The sequence below is a fragment of the Labeo rohita genome, chromosome 19 (assembly GCF_022985175.1).
Source record: "Labeo rohita strain BAU-BD-2019 chromosome 19, IGBB_LRoh.1.0, whole genome shotgun sequence".
In the NCBI taxonomy this organism is placed as follows: Eukaryota; Metazoa; Chordata; class Actinopteri; order Cypriniformes; family Cyprinidae; genus Labeo; species Labeo rohita.
The window spans coordinates 12,867,742-12,888,002 of NC_066887.1; the positions used below are offsets into that span (position 1 = coordinate 12,867,742).

Here is a 20,261-nt window from a genome sequence, read left to right on the forward strand (position 1 = left end):
AATTAACATGAAAAAAGATAGCTTCTATCATGTGTCACAATGTCACGGCTGGTTAGGACACACTGTTAGGATCAAACTCAAACCCTTCCTATTGGCACAGTTCTTCAAAGTCAAAGCTGCTTAATTAGCCCAGGAAGTCACATCAATGCTCAAATCTTTGCCACAACTGCAAGAGTTGATAATCATCATTTAGCCAAGTAGTGTTTACATGATAAATTTCAAATCTCAAATGAAAAGGAACAGAAATCAAATGTACAACAGAGGCTGGAAAGCATATCTTGCAGGTGTCTCTGTCATCCTTCTTCACATATGTTTTGCTTGTTATGGTCTGTGGACCCAATCAGGCACAAAAAAGGAAAAGGAACATTTATCCATTCCACAATTGACATGCTAATTATGCCGTTTCCTCCCCCTTAACGATTTTTATAACAGTTAATAATGATTCACATCAAAGAAATGGGCAATACTTCAAAGAAAACAAACAGATATCATTAACGGAAAAATCATTTGCTGGAAACACTGACCGCAAAGACCATATGATGAATTTAGATGCAGTACAGTCTGGAGTCACTTTTTCATAAATGCTGGGAGTAAGCCTATGAATATCAAGTGGAGTAGACAAGGATGAAACACCTGTGTATGCATATGCATGCCAAGAGAGAGGCCCGCAGTCTTGCATGCAATGGGATGCTACGGTTAGACTCTGCTCAGAGACGAAAGGATGATGAAACTTAAAAATATAGAGAAAATGCATTGTTAAACCTGGGCAGGATACTTTGGGTTGTGGAGCAGGTTGCTGGATGCTTTCTGAGGTGTTGGAAGGCATGGCACCTACAGGTGTAACGGGATATAGTCTGTGCTTGACCATACAACCTGCAGTCGTCTGTAGAGTGATGGCATCTGCCTTTTTAAAATAGAAGTATATTCCCACGGAAAGCATCATAAGCATGCAGTCTCCAATTGTTGTCGCAGTACAGAGAACATCCACACAGATGTAGAGAAAGCCACTTGCACAAACATAGGCATAGCCATAGTCTAGACGCTCAAATGCTCTGTGATGAGGAAACATTTCATAACAGGTCTTTGAAAGGCATCCCAAAAATTTTCCAGGTCCTGGAGTACTCTACAGCAGGTGGCACTCAACTCTTTTGGGATCCAGCCACACATCCACTCCGCTGACAGGAGCAGACAGGAGTAACTCTTTCAGCAAGGGCCAGCGTGAAGCATGCTGAATGCGTGCAATGCATTAAGGTCACTTAAGGTCTCAGGAGACTCAGCTCATAGCGGAGAGTAGCGCTGGATTTGTGTGTGAGAAAGGAAAACACAAAGAGAGAAAGAACTGAAGGATAGACTCGAGAGAGGAGAGAAAAGGAAAGGAAATAAAAGGAAAGGAAAGGCAAGGCAAGGAAAATAGGATGGAATGAAGAAAAATAGGGTGAATAAATGTAAGAAGGGAACAGAAAACAAGGAAAAAAAGAATAAAGAGGGATAGGGTGAAGTGAGCACTGGGAAGAATATATGTAATAAGGGAAGAGAACAGAAGGAAAGGAAAGGAAAGGAAAGGAAAGGAAAGGAAAGGAAAGGAAAGGAAAGGAAAGGAAAAGGGAAAGGAAAGGAAAGGAAAGGAAAAAAATTGAAGTGAAGGAAGAAATGAAGAAATATGGAAGAAAGAGGGGGAAAAGTGGAAGGAAGAAAGGGAATGAAGAAGGATTAGAAGAAATTGGATGTGGAAAGGAAAGGAAAGGAAGAAGGATAGGAAGAATGGATGTAAAAATGGAAGGAAAGGAAAGGAAAGGAAAGGAAAGGAAAGGAAAGGAAAGGAAAGGAAAGGAAAGGAAAGGAAAGGAAAGAAAAAAATGAAGTGAAGGAAGAAATGAAGAAATATGGAAGAAAGAGGGGGAAAAGTGGAAGGAAGAAGGGGAATGAAGAAGGATTGGAAGAAACTGGACATAAAAAGGAAAGGAAAGGAAAGGAAAGGAAAGGAAAGGAAAGGAAGAAGGATAGGAAAGAAAAGGAAGAAGGACAGGACGAATGGATGTAAAAATGGAAGAGAAGACAAGGAAAGGAAAGGAAAGGAAAGGAAAGGAAAGGAAAAGGAAAAGGAAAACTGACAGGAAGAAATAAAGGAAAAAGGAGAAGGATGAAAAGAAGGAATGAAGAAGGATAAGAAGAACGGATGTAAAAAGAAAGGAAAGGAAAATAAGTGAAGGAAGTAATAGGGAAGGAAAAATTGGAAGGAAGTAGGAAAGAAGGAATGAAGAAGGATAAGAAGAATGGATGTAAAAATGTAAGAGAAGATGAGGAAAGGAAAGGAAAGGAAAGGAAAGGAAAGGAAAGGAAAGGAAAGGAAAGGAAAGGAAAGGAAAGGAAAGGAAAGGAAAAAATTGAAGTGAAGGAAGAAATGAAGAAATATGGAAGAAAGAGGGGGAAAAGTGGAAGGAAGAAAGGGAATGAAGAAGGATTAGAAGAAATTGGATGTGGAAAGGAAAGGAAAGGAAGAAGGACAGGAAGAATGGATGTAAAAATGGAAGGAAAGGAAAGGAAAGGAAAGGAAAGGAAAGGAAAGGAAAGGAAAGGAAAGGAAAGGAAAGGAAAGGAAAGGAAAGGAAAGGAAAGGAAAGGAAAGGAAAGGAAAGGAAAGAAAAGAAAAAAATGAAGTGAAGGAAGAAATGAAAAAAAATATGGAAGAAAGAGGGGGAAAAGTGGAAGGAAGAAGGGGAATGAAGAAGGATTGGAAGAAACTGGACGTAAAAAGGAAAGGAAAGGAAAGGAAGAAGGATAGGAAAGAAAAGGAAGAAGGACAGGAAGAATGGATGTAAAAATGGAAGAGAAGACAAGGAAAGGAAAGGAAAGGAAAGGAAAGGAAAGGAAAGGAAAGGAAAGGAAAGGAAAGGAAAGGAAAGGAAAGGAAAAGAAAAGGAAAAGGAAAACTGACAGGAAGAAATAAAGGAAAAAGGAGAAGGATGAAAAGAAGGAATGAAGAAGGATAAGAAGAACAGATGTAAAAAGAAAGGAAAGGAAAATAAGTGAAGGAAGTAATAGGGAAGGAAAAATTGGAAGGAAGTAGGAAAGAAGGAATGAAGAAGGATAAGAAGAATGGATGTAAAAATGTAAGAGAAGATGAGGAAATGAAAGGAAAGGAAAGGAAAGGAAAGGAAAGGAAAGGAAAAAATTAATTGAAGGAAGAAATGAAGAAGGATAGGAAGAAAGAAGCAGAAAAGTGGAAAGAAGAAAGGGAATGAAGATAGAAGAAACTGGATGTAAAAAGGAGAGTAAAGGAAAGGAAAGGAAAACGAATAGGAAGAAAGAAAGAAGAAGAAGGAAAAATTGGAAGGAAATAAGGAACAAAAGGAAAAATTGGAAGGAAGGAAGGAAGAAGGATAAGAAGAATGGATGTAAAAATGTAAGAGAGGAAAGGAAAGGAAAGGAAAGGAAAGGAAAGGAAAGGAAAGGAAAGGAAAGGAAAGGAAAGGAAAGGAAAGGAAAGGAAAGGAAAGGAGTGAAAGTAATGAATAAGGATAGGAATACAGAAAGGAAAAAGAGGAAAGGAAAAAAGAGGGAATGAAGAACGACTGGAAGTATGGATGCAAGGAGGAAAGAGAAGACAAGGAAAAGACAGAAAGGAGGAAGGAATATAAATATGAAAAGAAGAAGAGAAAAAGGAAAGAAGAGAAAGAAAAGGATGGGGAGAAGTAGGGAATTATGGACCGGAGGCTTGGGTGCGGATGCTGAGCACGACCAAACAAAACCTCGAGACATCATTCACTTTATGAGATCTTGCAGATTTATGCTTTGAAAAAAAAGCTGCCTGTGATATTACCGTAATCAATCAACGTTAGGCGCTAGCTGACAGCCCATCACTGAATTCAAAAGTGCAGCGTGATATTTATTGTCTTTTTGATTATCCACAAAAGGTCAATCCTGTGAACACTGAACCAACAAAAAAAAAAATGCACAAAGGACAAGGCCATATACAAAAGAGATTAACCTCGATTCAAGCTTTCCCTGTAAAAACAATAAAAAAAAAAGCCAAACAGACAGTGTTGATCTTCCTACTGTACACGTGGGATGCATGCACAAATAATGCAAACTTAACGAACAGCCACACAGCATCGAGAGCGACTGGAGGTCAATGTGCAACGGATGAAGAAATGATACATTAAAGCGCTCATTCATAATAAGTACCCAAGGAGGGGCTGGGCTTCGGCGGAGAGCGCAGGTTGGAGCGCTCGCTCTGGATCGCTTCATCTTTAATCGCTAGCTGAAATCTGCCTCTAACCTGATTACTACAAACAGCTTCACACAAAGCCTGCCCCATCTGTGCACCCGTTTCCCATCAACATCCAGGCAAATTTGCAAACGCCCCTTCATCATTTTCCCTCAGTCTATACCCCTGCTTTTCCTCCATGCACCCGTCTCTTCAGCAGTACTCACATGCCATTGTCACCTCCATGTTCGCTCCACGCTGGTCCAACCCAGTGTAGCAGAGATGAACCCTGACCAGGTGCAGGGACAATCGGATGGCCAGAAGGATGATAAACAGTGGCGGCAGATGGTTCCTGGGTTGTTTTGTGTGTGTGCGCAGATGAAAACAGACCAAGCTTTAGCCAAGGGTTGCTTTCGTCTGGCCGTTCATGCCCATCAGCACTCTAAAGTCTGAAAGCATCTCCAAGCAGCTTAGTTTATGTCCATTTCAGCGCTTAAGCCTGATTGGCCAGACGCCACGGTCGCTTCAGCCAATGGCGTTCCGGCAGCACGGATCACGTGGTGTGTATACAAGGGAGGGCGTCTGAAGAGGGAAAGATTGGAAGGGGGAGGGGTGGGGGTTGTGCTAGCTTAAACAGAGTCACTACATCACTACTACTGCGCTTGGATGCACCGAAGTGGCCATTTTAAGTCAGGTGTCGTAGCTGCCTTCGTCAGAGCTGATTGGGTGGAGAAGACAGCTGTTTATGAACCAAAACACACACGCACACAAAAGCTGGTCTATGTTGTCGTGGCGAAGCGGCAGCGGGAGTAATTAGAATGTGGTTGCCATGGAAACAGGCAAACCACTGCCCGTCAGATTTTTTTTTTTGCCCCTGGAGCATCGGAGAGAGCAGACCTGCCTCCCGCTTCTCCTCTCCACACCTCACACACATACACACAGATGGACAGACAATATTTACAGGATGTGACAGGCCTTTCGTGAAGAGAGAGAGACGGTGGGGGAGGAGAAAAAAAAAACCATGTGCACAAAAAAATTAGATGCAAGGGTGCTGAGGTGCAGTCGTCTGAAAACAGTGGAGGTCCATCAATGCTGTATGGTGACAGTGATACCTCATAATCATTTTAACACGTGTCTGACTGGACCCACCAAGACAAAAGCACAAAATGGAGGACTTGACAAAAGACAACAACTCATATGTCAGACACTGCTGAAAGACACAATAACATGTACAGAACAGGGGTGCCAGAACCCACAGTCAGATACATGTGTGAGGCAAGGGAGGCAGTGTCTTCTTAAAATATTTGATGAGAAAAAAATTCCAAGTACAAAAATGTAACAATGCCAGTATTACAAACTATAACATTAGAAAGTGTTTTTCTAAAGAAACATTGTCCAACAGCACCCATTGAGTTTTAACAGACCCCCAAAGCGTGCGGTGGGTTTAGTGCGGGGGGTGATTGAAAATGAATGGAGGAGTCACGTGAGAGGAGTCAATGCCTGCAATATGACTGAACATAATTGGTTATGTTCGGCTGTGATTGGTTAAGGCGATAAATCCCGCCTCTTGTGTTTACGTTCGTTCTACATTCGTGAATCAGTCTAAATGAACAATATAATGGCGTTAATTGGAAGAATGATTTAAAAAAGTAAGTACACACGTTTGGATACAACCACTTTATGTCAAAATATTACTTGATCTGTGGGAGTTTTTAGTGAGTAATCAACTTGGTGAAATTTAAGACCCCATGTCTGTGACTAATATTTACCAAGCTTTGATGACTAATGATCAGAAAAGTTTTAAAATAGTTTAAAGTTAACTATTAAAAAGAACAGCTGAACTTAAGATAAAAATAAAATATCTGGTTTAAACTGCCCTGAGTTGTTATTTTAAGAATTGTAAAATGCTTATAAGCACTAACTTAATGAGATTCGTACTTGGCTTTAATAAACAGAATATTGATTACATTGTTAATGTAAAAATACAAAATTGATTTCTTTTTGTGATAGTGTAAGTAATGTCTATTTAACCAAGAATATGTGACTGGGACATGAATTTACATTTGATTAAAAAACATGATATTTTGCTCTGTACATTTTTTCCTCACTTAATACACTACCAGTCAAAAGTTTTTTAACAGTAAGACTTTTAATGTTTTTTTAAAAAAAAAAAAAAAAGTCTCTTCTGCTCACCAAGCCTGTATTTAGTTGATCCAAAGCACAGCAAAAACAGTTACATTTTTTTACATTTTGCTCTTTAAAGTAACTGTTTTCAATTTGAATATTTTTTAAAATATAATTTACTCCTGTGATTTCAAAGCTGAATTTTTAGCATCATTACTCCAGTCACATGATCCTTCAGAAATCATTCTAATATTCTAATTTGCTTATCAAAAACATTCCTATTATTAGTATTATGTTGAAAACAGCTGAGTAGAATTTTTCAGGTTCCTTTAATGAATAAAAAGTTCAGAATAACAGCATTTATCTGAAACAGAAATCTTGTGTAACATTAAAAATGTCTTTATCATCTTCTGATCAATTGAAAGAATCCTCACTAAATAAAAGTATTAATTTTTTATTATTTAAAAAATAAAAAAAATTAAATTACACTAACTTCAAGCTTTTGAACTGTATAGTGTATAATGTTACAAAAAGCCTTTTATTTCACATAAATGTTGACATTTTGATCTTTCTATTTATCAAAGAATCTTGAAAAAAACTACTCATCTGTTTTAAATATTGATAATAATAATAATAATAATAATAATAATAATAATGTTTCATGAACAGCAAATCAGCATATTAGAATGATTTCTGAAGGATCATATCACACTGAAGACTGGAGTAATGATGCTGAATATTTAGTTTTGATCACAGGAATAAATTATATTTTAAAATATATTAAAATAGAAAACAGCTATTTTACATAGTAAAAATATTTAAAAATGTAATACTTTTGCAGTATTTTAGATCAAATAAATGCAGGCTTGGTGAGCAGAAGAGAATAAAAAAGAAACATAAAAAAATCTTTTGACTGGAAGTGTATATGTATATATACATATATATTTAAAAGAAAAACAATAATATAATAAAATAAAAGCAAATGTTAAAATGGCTTCAAGCCATGCTTTAGGAGCTCAACAAAAATATGCTAAAGGGAGGCAAAAATGATGCTGCCTCCTACAATTTTTTTTTTAGGGGAAAGCACTGCTGTACTTGCCTCCTCTGAGAAAACTTGTTATAATCAGTATATATTATTACAGAAACTGGAGCGATGAGGTATTATAAAGTTTATCATTCTTTATTAGAAGTGAGTATTCTATAGCATTAAAGGCTTTATTATTATATTTATTATTATGAAAGGGTACAAGACCAACATGTAATTAACAACTGTCTCTTAAACTTTTAAGATACTATACAAAGCTAAAGTTAAGTCTGCTTGAGAAGGCGACATCCGAGCAAAGAAACAGAGGAATTACTCTTTAAGTCTGTATTAAGCTCCCACACAAAGGTGGGTGGAGAGGTGGATCTAATCTTCTTCAATCAGGATCGTGTCCACACACGACAAGTACACAATACTAATGGATGTCGAAATTCACTTTTTTTTTTCCCTAAAGATGATGATCTTTTTCCATGCCTGCAAGATTTGATGGTTATGTGGCTTGTTATTTAAAGATCCACTGCTTTGTATTTTCCCAATTTTGTATACTGCTCCAAAAGAACAGAGGCAAGAATGACACACCACTAATGCACAAATCATTATATGAAACAAGAGCTTGACAGAACTGAAGTTGAGTGCAATTCACCATCTCAACCTTCTTGCTACCATCAAAAGAACCTGAAACAAATCAATCTACTGAAAGGAACTTTTTAACCCTCCAGTAAAGTTTAAGACAGACTACTTCCATGTGTGCGCACTGCCAGACAACTGTCAGAAAGACAGAATCAGGAGTTCTGATCACCAGATTAAACAGCAGTTTTATCTCTATATTCAGCAAGCCTATTTATAATGAGGCAGGAATACAGACGAGGGGCAAAAGCGAGCAGGTTTTCTCAGATGTGCGCCTCATATAAGAAAACAAAGGATGATGAATTTAATCACAGTGTCCAGAGAGATATGCTCCAGGGAGATATTTTAAAAATGAGTTTTCATGTCCATGAATCTTAATTAAGCTCAAATATACAGCTTTACGCGAGATGGTCTTTTATCCTATGTTACAACTCGGAGACAAGTTTGCTGTGTGATTATCATAATTACACAAACAACAGTCTAGCGAATCTCATCCGCCTCTTTTACCAGAAAAAAGCCTCTATCAAGAGCCTTCAACTGTCATTTTCACCAGCGAATGCTTAAATTCAACAAGTCCTGCCTAGGGTTGGGTATCGTTAGAATATTATCAATTCTGATTCTGCTTATCGATTCCAAATCTTTTCGATTCCCAGTTTCGATTCCAATGTGAATAAAAGATGATATCAAGCATATTTATTCTGTTTCTTTTTTTGCTAAACATTTAGTTGTAGCCGAATACCATGAACAAAAATCAACAGGCTACATGAAAACAAGATTCACTTAAGAGCTGTTTCCAAAATAGAGCTGCGTGATTCTGGATAAATTGGGTTGTTGTTGTTGTTTTTTTCAAATGGAAGTTGTGGTTCTCTTACGATTCTGAAGAAAAAACATTAGACAACTAAACAAAATCGTAGGCCTAATTTACAAGTAAATGATTTAGTGATTCACTCAAGATTTACTTGGTTCATTACTGGATGAATCAGTGTTTTTGAATGAATGATCAAAGATGAATACATTATTAACAGCCCCCTTTCACCATCTACTGGCATAACAACATAATCAATAAATCTTTAACGTTATTTGGAATGTCAAATTAACTTTCAAAAGGATGATTTACTCTATTTTGATCTCTACCGTACATATCGGTTTATATCCAGACTATGAATTTTTATCCCAGTACTTCTGTGATTATTTGAATGCTTGTAACACAGAAATAATGAACTGTGTGGTTGAAGACTGTGAAACTGTTTCATTCATATACATGACAGTGGCTCTCTTTAGGTCAGCGGCAGTAGATTTGATTACGAACGCAGATTTGAATGTTCAAATCACACTGGTCGTACGCTGCACGGAAGAAAGGTTGAGGAATCAAACAGATGAATCATTGTAATTTAGGAACAGAATCACGTTGGTATTTGAGTTGTGTTTGTGATCTTTAACAATCTGTTAAAGGGGTCATCGGATGCCAAGTTCACTTTTTCATGTTGTTTGAACATTAATGTGTGTTGGCAGTGTATGTACAGATCGACCCTATAATGAAAAAAATCCATGTAGTGGTTTTTAATTAATGTGTAAAAATAATATCCCCTTTTTCAAATTGAGCCGTTCTCAGATGCCTGTCAGTGTGCCGTCACACCGACAGAGGCCGCTCCCACGATAATTGATTGACATGAGCTCTTACCTCAGACCAGCTGTCACAGTCCAGTAACTTTCCTTGTTTTGATGCCGAAGCAGGGATGTAAGTTAGACAAGAATATCTCTGATTGAGCAATTGAGGTGTTGTTGCTGGATGTAATAATGAACATAGTGGTCTTCATTTACTCCCGACATCTGAGCCGCTGAAGATGCAGTAGATTACATTTTGTTTGTGAATGGAATGCGCCTCCCGATCTACATATATCCGTCTAGGTTCGCGCGAATCATTCGTGATCCAGCTTCACTTACAGCAGAAGTGAGTATAAGGGTTTTTTAATGAATCTTTGCGATCTCCTTTCCTTATAACGTGATAGTTAGGAAGTTTAGCGGCTAAAGTAAACAAGATCGTCATTCCACAGAGAGAAGAGAGGGGCGGGGTGAGCAGAGCCAATTTGCATTTAAAGGAACAACCCCTTGGAATGGGTTGATTTTTGCAGAGCTCATTTTGACAAGGTAAAAAGGGTGTTTTCCAAAACCATTGAGAATTTTTAATCAAAGTATATTAGAGACTTTTCATTAAGACCCTAAAGAATCATATCAATTTGTGGAAAATGGGCATCCGATGACCCCTTTAAATTAAAATGCTTTGTCATATTGGTGGTGACACATCTATTGCAACATGTTTAGCTTATCACAAATATTATAGGCTACTTTGCTTTTCGACTTCTGATCGCAAATGTAGCCATACTTTGGAGCTCTATGCGCTTAGATTAGCGAGCGAGGTCCTGGCAGATCACTAGGTCGAGTCCTCACAGAACCGCATATAGGAATCGATATGCCGAATCGAAATTTTAATTTCACAAGAAGTATCTGATTCTGGAATCGGAATTGATTTGGATACCCAACCCTAGTCCTGCCTTCCAAGTAGTGTGAAGTAATGATAGACCAAAAATGTCTAATAACTGAGCGTGATAGGCCGATAAACTGTTTCAAAATCTTAAAATTTGAGTAAATGTCTGAGTAATGTCAAATTTTAGGACTGTGTTCACTAGTATACTAGATATTGCTATGGTTTTAAAAACTGGTATTAAATTTGAAGTAAACTGGTACTGACTGCTGAAATTTTGTTATCATACAACCCTAGCATTGGCAAACCAAAACCCATATTGGCTGACCAAGAAGATGTGAGGGGAATGAAGTCAATGAAGGGATGCTCTCACCTTGTTGAAGTCTTCAGAAGTGGCTCTCATCTCTTTCCATGTTTTGTTGAGTAGCTGGATACAGATGCAAAAGAACTCCTCAAACGAGCGGTCGTGGGTGAAAAACATCGGGTGGAAGTCATGGCAGTTTTCGCTGGCTGTGAACAAACAAATTTGAAAAACTGAGTGCTTGTATTGTCAAATGCTGCTCCCCAATCCACCTGAAGAAAGTTAATTTATCAGGTAAAGCTGTAATATCCCTATCCCATGATGAAACTACACCCTATTTTGATGTGGATCAGTACTGGAGTCTCAAGAGAACTTCTGACTCCCCAACAGGGACTTTGAGCATGAACTTTTAAGGAGGTGCACGTGTCTGCTTTCTTTGCCAGCTTCAGCCCTCACGTGGGCTTCCCATGCATTGACACATCAGATATGGCTGGGAACGAATGGTGCTACCTCACGATGCATCTCTCTGAAAGAGCCTTTTGGCAGAGCAGACGATTATTCTCAAGCAAGAGAAGCATGCGCTTGGCTCTCAGGACACCTACACATCTGAAGTGAATGTGAACAGTTGGTTAAAAATGGCATTTTGATGGCGGTTTTCTTTCACTGCATTCCCCTGCCAGCCAGTCACTGGTCTTAATTCAGAAATTCAAAGGAAAAAAAATCCTTCTGAGATTCTAAAGAACCTCTTCCGTTCCCCACAAAAAAATATGATAGATAATAGATAATATCATGCTGCACTAGTATGTGGGAAATTAAACTTGTGACTCTAGAGTCTTGATTTTGTGGTCTTGGTCTGGAGACCTCTTAAGGTCACATACTGTAAATGTGGCCCTTCTCTAAATTTCATTACTTCTTAGTGCGTCTTGGTCTGGTCTGGGTTTTAAAGGGATAGTTCACCCAAAAATGAAAATTCTGTCATTAATTACTCACCCTCATGTTGTTCCAAACCTGTAAGACCTTCGTTCATCTTCAGAACACAGATTAAGATATTTCTGATTAAATCCGAGAGCTTTCTGACCAACAGCAACGCAACTGACATGTTCAAGACCCAGAAAGGTACTAAGGATAACTGGGACATCAGTGGTTCAAATGGCGTTTTAGTGCCACGTTATAATAAAAATAAAAATCTAAAATTACAAGATGAAAGTCTAAATATTTTGAGAATAAAGTTGAAAATTTTTTGAGAATAAAGTTGAAATGTTTAGAAAATAAAGCTTAAATGTTTTGTGAATAAAGTCGAAATTACGAGAATTAAATTGAAGCAATTAAAGTTTTCTCAAATATTTTGAGAGTATAGCCTGCCCATGCAAATGGCCCTGATTGGGAGCACCGGGAGAAGCACCGGCTTTCAAAATCTGTCAGTTTTATAGCAAAATGCAAACAATGTGTCTTGCAATAATGTGTTTTTTATACTCTTTAATGTGGCAGGACAGATATATAGCTGTATACATGTAAATCGTCTTTTCAAATACAATGAGAGATTTGTTTTATTAAATTCTACTGTTTTCTTTGTGAAAATTCCACCACCTACTCTGCAAAAATGTCTGTGGCGTCCAACCTTTCATTTCTCACATGTATTTGATTACAGTAAAAACAACAATAAAACCGTTAAAACGGTTAAAGTGGACTCCAACTCATTAACATAAGTTAACTGTTGTAAGTATGTAAGTGACTATTCACAAGCTGTTTAATTCGCGGTATAATACAGTAAATGGAAATAATATTTAATGTCTTTCCATTCATTATTTGTAGTCAGTGCAATAATTTTGTGCTTTGTTGCTTTATAACACAGCTCAGCTTTCAAATTCTGTGTTATCATGAAATACAAATTATAAATGTGTTTTCCTCTTTATTTGATAGCACAATATAAACGTGAAGGAACATCAGAAGGAATGAAAAATACAGTATAGCCTAATTTAATGAAACAAATGTCTCATTATTGTAATCGGAAAGATGATTCACTTGCCGCTTAAACTGAGGCGATTACAGCGATCTGTCGCACCACATTAAAGAGCGTGAAAAACGATTGTAATAGACATATTGTTTGGATTTTGCTATAAAACTGACAGATTTTAAAAGCTAAGACTTTGGAATCTCCGGTGCTCATTTACATGCGCAATAGGCTACAATATACTCTCAAAATATCTCGTAATCTCGTAATTGCTACGAATTATTTCTCATAATTTTGACTTTTATTCTCAAAATATTTTGAGTTTATTCTCAAAACATTTTGACTTTATTCTCATCATCTTAGTATTGTTTTATTTTTTAACATGGCATTAAAACACTGTCGTACAAACGTAATGTAATGAAGTGTAATGTAACAAATATTTCGACAATAAAGTTGTAACAGGCTACAATATACTCTCAAAATATTAGAACTTTAATCTCGTAATTGCTACAAATTAATTCACGTAATTTTGACTTTTATTCTCAAAATATTTTGACTTTATTCTTGAAATACTTCGACTTTATTCTCATAATTTTGTCTTTATTCTTGAAACGTTACGACTTCATTCTTATAATTTTGACTTTGTTGTAATTTCTACTTTATTCTAAAAATATTATGACTTTAATCTCGTCATTTCAGATTTAAAAAAAAAAGTATCGTGGCACTAAAACGGCATTGTACAAACATAATGTAATGAAGCGTAATGTAATAAATATTTTGACAGTAAAGTCGAAAATTTTCAACTTTATTCTCAAAATATATAGACTTTATTCTCTAAATATGTAGAGTTTTTTCTCGTAATTTCAACTTTATTCTCAAAATATTACAACTTTAATCTCGCAATCTTAGTTTTTTTACGCTGCACTAATATGCCATTGTATAAAAATAATGTAATGATGCGTAATGTACTTAATGAACTTTATCGACAAAATTTAAATATTTCGACTTTATTCTTGAAATATTTTGACTTCATTCTCATAACTTTGACTTCATTCTCATAATTGCGACTTTATTCCCAAAATATTTTGACTTTACTCTCGTAATCGTATTATTATTTTTTTTTTTTCAACGTGGCACTAAAACGTCTGCAAAGAAAACAAAAATAACGACTTTGTAGTTGCGTTGCTGTCTATGCAGGGTCAGAAAGCTCTCAGATTTCATCAGAAATACTTTACTTTGTGTTCTGAAGATGAACGAAGGTCTTACGGGTTTAAAACGACATGAGGGTGAGTAATTAATGACAGAATTTTAATTTTGGGTAAACTATCCCTTTAAAACGGGCTGTTGTTGAACGTTGCAGAACGTGCATGTGTTCAAGCGGCCCACATGCAGGCAACATAAAGCGATACCAGAGTTGGCTTTCATCGCTGCAAGTTCTTTAATGTCAGCTTTCTGTCAAGGCCTTTACAGTTTCAGGTCTGGATCTTCCCAACAGAACAGCTGATTCCCAAGTCTTTCTCTCAAAAAAAGAGAACACTTCTGTGAACACTTGACTTACAACTGTTAGCATACTCACTCTTGAAACTTTCTTACTTGTAGAGAAACTCTCTTTCTTTTATTTCATGGTGTCCCATATTTTTTACTTTTCTGAGCAGTTCTGAAACTTCTCGTCTTCCTTTTCCCCTACAGTAAATTGCTTTGTTGTCTCCCTCATGTTTAAGTCGCTTTGAAAAAAAACGTCTGCTAAATGAAAACATGTAAATTGGTCTCATTTTATAGTCAATAAATTCAACGTTTCTCATTAAAATGGTTCTTGGACTGACAGGTCTCAAGGGGTCTAGTCTTGGTCTTAGTCTTAGCGGTCTTGGAAAGTCTGGCCTTGACTCCTACCAGCCTTATAATAGACTTACGAGCACATAAAATGCTACATACATAGAGATAGCATATAGATGGATGAGATGTTGGCTGATTACCCTCACACAAACAATAAGAGAGAGTCTCTCTCTTCATCTCGCCACTTCATAAATGATCCTCAAAGATCCCCCCCCAAGGATATTACCAAAGCAGGATTACGGAATGAGAGCTCTGTGATGATCTATCGTGCGAGATTAGTGCTTTATAAAAAAGCCTGAATCAAATCAGAATGGCTGCGTGGGAAATTAAAGTCTGGGTGAGCGCTATAAAAACTGAAGGTGCCATTATTGTGTTCATAAACAGCAGCAGTCAAGGTGAAAATGAAACTCAGGCTTTCACCCTGAGGCAGCACGCACCTATGTGTGTGTCAGCTACGCCGCTTTAATACAAACACTACTCGAGTGGAATGGTTGCTTTGAATGAGAGCCACTGTTTGAGGTTCTCATTTAGGGGAATTGAAGCTTTAGAGTACCGTCAAAGCCCCTGCAGAGGGCCAGTAATTGCATTGGCTAGGTAGAAATTGAAACTTCACAGCATAATGAATAATGCCTGAAGGGGCAATGGGGCTTTCATTGAGTGTGACGTCATGTGACCGGTCAATCTTAGATTCAATCCAGCGGACCGCCCAAGTCATAGGACTTGGTCCTTTGGGGTGGCTCCAATGGATTCATTGTAATAGTTTCCTTCTTCTTAAGAAGTCTGAGGAGATCAAGGGTTTGCTGAAGGGGAGGGCAGCACTATCAGGACCCGCTTGCTGAGGAATGAAATGTCAGAGTCACTTTGACTCTCACCTAAGCCCTGAGCTCACAGGTTTGGACAGTATTAACAGTCTGACGCAACTCCATAACTCTAGCTGGCAGTCATGCTGAATGCAGAATCTCATTAAACTGGAATGTTCTCTCATATTGTAACTAAAGGATCCTCAAAGATCTTCCTGACCTTTTATCTTCAAAGCTGTGCACAATCCTGCCCTATTTGTCTAGAAGTCAAGGGACTTTCTGCAAATATACACTTAAGGAGGCCATTAACCCCTGCTAGTACTTGTTTGAACTCTTACTGAAATATATAGTAGAAAACCCATGAAAGATTTACGCCATTTAAAAATCCACATCGTTTTATATGTATTTTGGACTATGGGGGGGCGCCATTTTTTGGATGATGTCAAATGGTTGTACTTGGTGAGCCACTGGCAGTACCTGTTGCTATTTTTTCCACAACATTGTGTGGCTTTTGGTTCATTTTCAATAGAAGGGCAACAAGAGAAGCAACGTAAGTCTTTCCTAGCGATAAGAAGAGAAACGAATGGGAAGATGCCTGTGGACGAATAATACTTCCTAAAGACCTGCGTCTTTGATCTCTCCACTTTAGCACTGATGACTTTGAGGCTTTTAGTAGCCCACAGCTACTGAAAGAGCTTACAAACAGCCGAGACAAAAAAAAAAAAAAAAAAAAAAAAAAAAAAAAAAAACAACGCTAGATGCCATTAGGGATGCAACAACACAGTTAGTCCATGATTCAAAATGTACCTCAGGTTTTAACCACGGTTTTCGGTTCGGTTCTGATATCTTGCCACTTCAGTGTGTTTTTTGGCAACAAATTAACGAAATACTCCCGTAAACCTCTGTACACTGGAAAAAGTGTGGTTTAGTATATGTCTGCTTAATTTTTCTTTTGAGACAGGTTTTTTCGATTTTTTTCTTTACGCAAAATAGAATAGATTTCATTCATACTGGACGCCAGAGGGCGCGCCCTCGTGCAGAAAATCCATATATGCGTCAAAGATGTATCATTGATGACGTTCCATTCCAGTTTCTCTAATATGGATAAAGGTATCGCTATTACTGTAACTGAATAAAAACAAGAAAAAACGTTTTGAATAATAAAATGTAAGGACAATAAACGCTTGTCTGCAATAATACATGGTTTATCTGTGTTCTTCAAGCCATCTCGTGTTTTTTTCATAAGCCATTGCTAATCGACATACATAGAATATGAGTATAGAATTTATTGTCTACTTCATTCTGTGATAAGAATCCACATTAGATCACATAAGGAAGTTATTTCAAACACTCGACTGATGTTGTGAATTAAAAACAAGTTCTAATTTTTTTTATAACTTTTGTTTTTATAACTCTTTTGTTGGACAACAGGTTTAGAAAGGCTTATCACTGCATGTCATTAGAATGGAAGATGCTCTGCGTGTTGCTTTTTCAAATATAAGCAGGGAAGCATTTCTTCATTTCAGCACGTGAAATCGCAGGCACACAGAGCAAATTCTGAGAGAAATAAAACAAGGAAATTATTTCAATACAAACCCGAAATTGATATTATATTGAGAATTGTGACATCCTTAGATGCCATCCTAGAAGAATGCAATCATGCCGTCGCTTGTCATGACGCCGAAGCCACTGAAGGAGTTTCTGAAGCATGGATTTCACTCAATATTTTTTAAATAATGTAAATCTTTCATGGGTTTTCTACTACATATTTCAGTAAGAGACATTATTTACATTATATTAAGCCATACAAGTCTTAATAGCCAGGGTTCCCTTTAACACCTTACTTTAGTTGTATAGCATTTGCAGGATTATTGGTCAAAAAATGGCCGAATTCAGTGCCATATTTCCATAGATGTTGCACCAGCCCTTGAGATGCACAGGAATGTTTGTGCAGCTATTACAGACCTCCTTCTATCAACTATATCCACATTTACAAGAGAGATTACATCATATAACATCATTTTACCATGACTGACACATAACTGAGGAGGCAGAGATATTATGTGCATGGTGTGAGTATTAACATGGGCTTTATGCCCTGAGGCTAACAACCACAGCACAGTGCAAAGCTGCAGTGTAAATAGCATACAATTCAACATGTCAACTGGTTAGTTGGGCAAGCAGAAGGGCTGTCAGAAACATGTTTAAAAAACTGTTGCAATTTTTACGCAACAGATGAGATGAGGCAGTGCATTACCTTAAATCCGACAGCACGTCTGACCTCCTGTACTCCTTCTACGAGCCCACTGTGAATCAGCATCATAGCAGCATTCAATGCAGAACAAGTTATGAATCCTCTCATGGCTTTTTTCTATATAGTTCTGTGAAAATACACCCTTCAGCTCTTGTTTTCAGTGCATAATAGGCCTGTCAATCAATTGTTTTCACAATTGACGTACAAAAGTAGCTTTAGAAGTCAATATTGCGTTACTTTATTTAGTTTCATTGAATATTATCATAGCAATCCACACAGGATGAAATGTTTTAAGACTCAACACATGGTCTCTTCATTATAATGATTCGACGTCATTCATGGATTGCTTATAGAGAAATGATGTAATAGAGTGGCCATCTGCTGATGCCTCAAGGCAAATGACGAGCCACAAAGTGGAGAAGTGAATCATCCACAACAGGCCTGCAAAGAAGACACATCCAGGCACTTCATACAAGTTGCATGAGGTAGACTGAACTCTGAGCAGCCTGATGATTGAATAATGGTTCATCTTTGAGAAGCTAGATCTCACAACTGATTCTCTAGAGTATAGGCTTTGCAAAGACTTGTCTGGGTGGTCTTTAAATAAGATCTTCTCACATACTAGGAGTCTGGTCAGGAATTTGACCCATATGTCCATATTCTGGTGCATTTGTAAGAAGGCCATAGGATTGTATCACTGACAGATGCATTGGCCACCCCTGCGTATCTCCAAATCTGACATGATCATGTCTCTTCCTGATGATCTGACACAGATCGTTATGGAAGACAAGACAAACAGATGCATCTTAAGGGAGGAAAACAACAAACTAAACAAGTGAATACAAAGCTGAAAGCCCCAAGGATGACATTCAAACATCGTACAGAGAACAATGAGACGTCAAGGCGAGATGACAGCTGCGAGAGGTCATCTTCGAGGCAAGAACTGTGATGAACTGACGAATTTACAGTGATAGATGCCATGAAATAATCATTGCCATTAGACAAAGTGCACCCTGTGACATCTCCAGAGGGAAATTATGTGCAAAAAAAACATGAAAAGCAATATAACAACCAGTCGAAACCATTATATGACTTTTCTGAAGACTTGGAGTTCACTTTTAAGATATTTTAAGGTGCTTCTAAAGTTTAGTTCCAATTCCACTGTTATAAAGGACAGCTGAGGGACTCATATGCAACTATTACAGAAGGTTCAAACACTCCAGAAGGAAAAACGATGCATTAAGAGCCGGGGGGTGTAAACTTTTGAACAAAATGAAGAAGTGTATATTTTTCTTATTTTGCCTAAATATCTTTTTTTTTTCATTTATTACTGCCCTTCAGAAGCTACAGAAGATACTTACATGTTTCCCAGAAGACTGTTAAATTTACCCTGATCTTCAAATTCCAAAAGTTTTCACCCCCCCGGCCTTAACGCATCGTGTTTCCTTCTGGAGCATCAGTGAGTGTTTGAACCTTCTGTAATAGTTGCTCAGTTGTCCTTAGTTTGAAAAGATGGATCTCAAAATCATACAGTCATTGCTGGAAAGAGTTCAAATACACAAAAATGCTGAAAAACCAAAGAATTTGTGGGGCCTGAAGGATTTTTCTGAAGTACAGCAGGCAGTTTAACTGTTCAGGACAAACAAGGGACTTATGAACAACTATCACTAAACAAAAAAACACAGCTGTGGATCATTCAGGTAACAACACAGTATTAAGAATCAAGCATATGTAAACTTTTGATCGAGGTCATTTCTCTTGTGGACTATATGCAAACATCCTTTATGTGAAATACCTTTTTCAGGTCAGTACTAAATAAATAATTAACATGCATTTTGTATGATCCCTCTTATTTTGGTAAAATAATTAACATTTTGCAGATTCAGCAAAGCGTATGTAAATTATGACCTCAACTGTAAATGAATAATAACAGAATTTTTATTTATGGTGAATCTCTTTTAAATCACCTTCAAGCAAATGTTCAACAATCTTAGACTGAGTGAGAGAATTGAAGAAGATCATGGAGAAATATTACTCGAGGCAGGTTTGCCAACATGATGTAAACAACTGACGATACATGGCAGATGAGACAGCTGCCAATCTGTTCACTTGTCTCATACTCAGACGTCAGTCCACAAGCTATCATAACACACTTCAATCTACCAACTATAATACAGAGGTCAGCTATAATACACGTCAATCCACTAATTGCCATAAATGCATGTCAATCCACAAACTATTATACATGCAGTTGAATACACAGACTATTGATTTCCTTTGTAGAATTAGTATCTATTTAATCATACACAAACACTACAGAATCTGTCTTGCTGTGTAATATAAACAGCAGATGTTCTACTGGACCTGAACCTCTGTGTTTGACTGTGGGTAAGTTGCTGACAGCAGCTGCATCTGTTCACTCATCTATTTTGCATGAGAAAACTTGACCACACCAACAGCACAGCTGTCTCATCTTTTTTTACTCACTTTCCATCAATTCTTCTATCCTGAAAAGACCTTCCAGCAATCTGATAGTTTGTAGCTTTCAGAAATGAAGCATTGAATTGTCATCTCTAAGATGGGAAAACTTTAAGCTGAACATCTACAGTGACAAGTTTATTTTACAGACTTTGTTTCTTA

At 37.3% G+C, this 20,261-nt stretch overlaps 1 protein-coding gene across 7 annotated transcripts in view; it reads right to left on the bottom strand.

Annotated features, from left to right (window-relative positions):
• Positions 1 to 20,261, bottom strand: part of elmo1 (engulfment and cell motility 1 (ced-12 homolog, C. elegans)) — a 125,894-nt gene that overhangs the window by 19,565 nt on the left and 86,068 nt on the right. For 6 of the 7 annotated variants that reach the window (XM_051136373.1, XM_051136374.1, XM_051136378.1 and 3 more), the window contains one exon: positions 10,856 to 10,992. In XM_051136373.1, the coding sequence (XP_050992330.1) occupies positions 10,856 to 10,992 (137 nt within the window). Of the gene's footprint in view, positions 1 to 4,434; positions 4,677 to 10,855; positions 10,993 to 20,261 lie in introns of those variants that run through there. The other variant, XM_051136379.1, reaches the window with a different exon arrangement.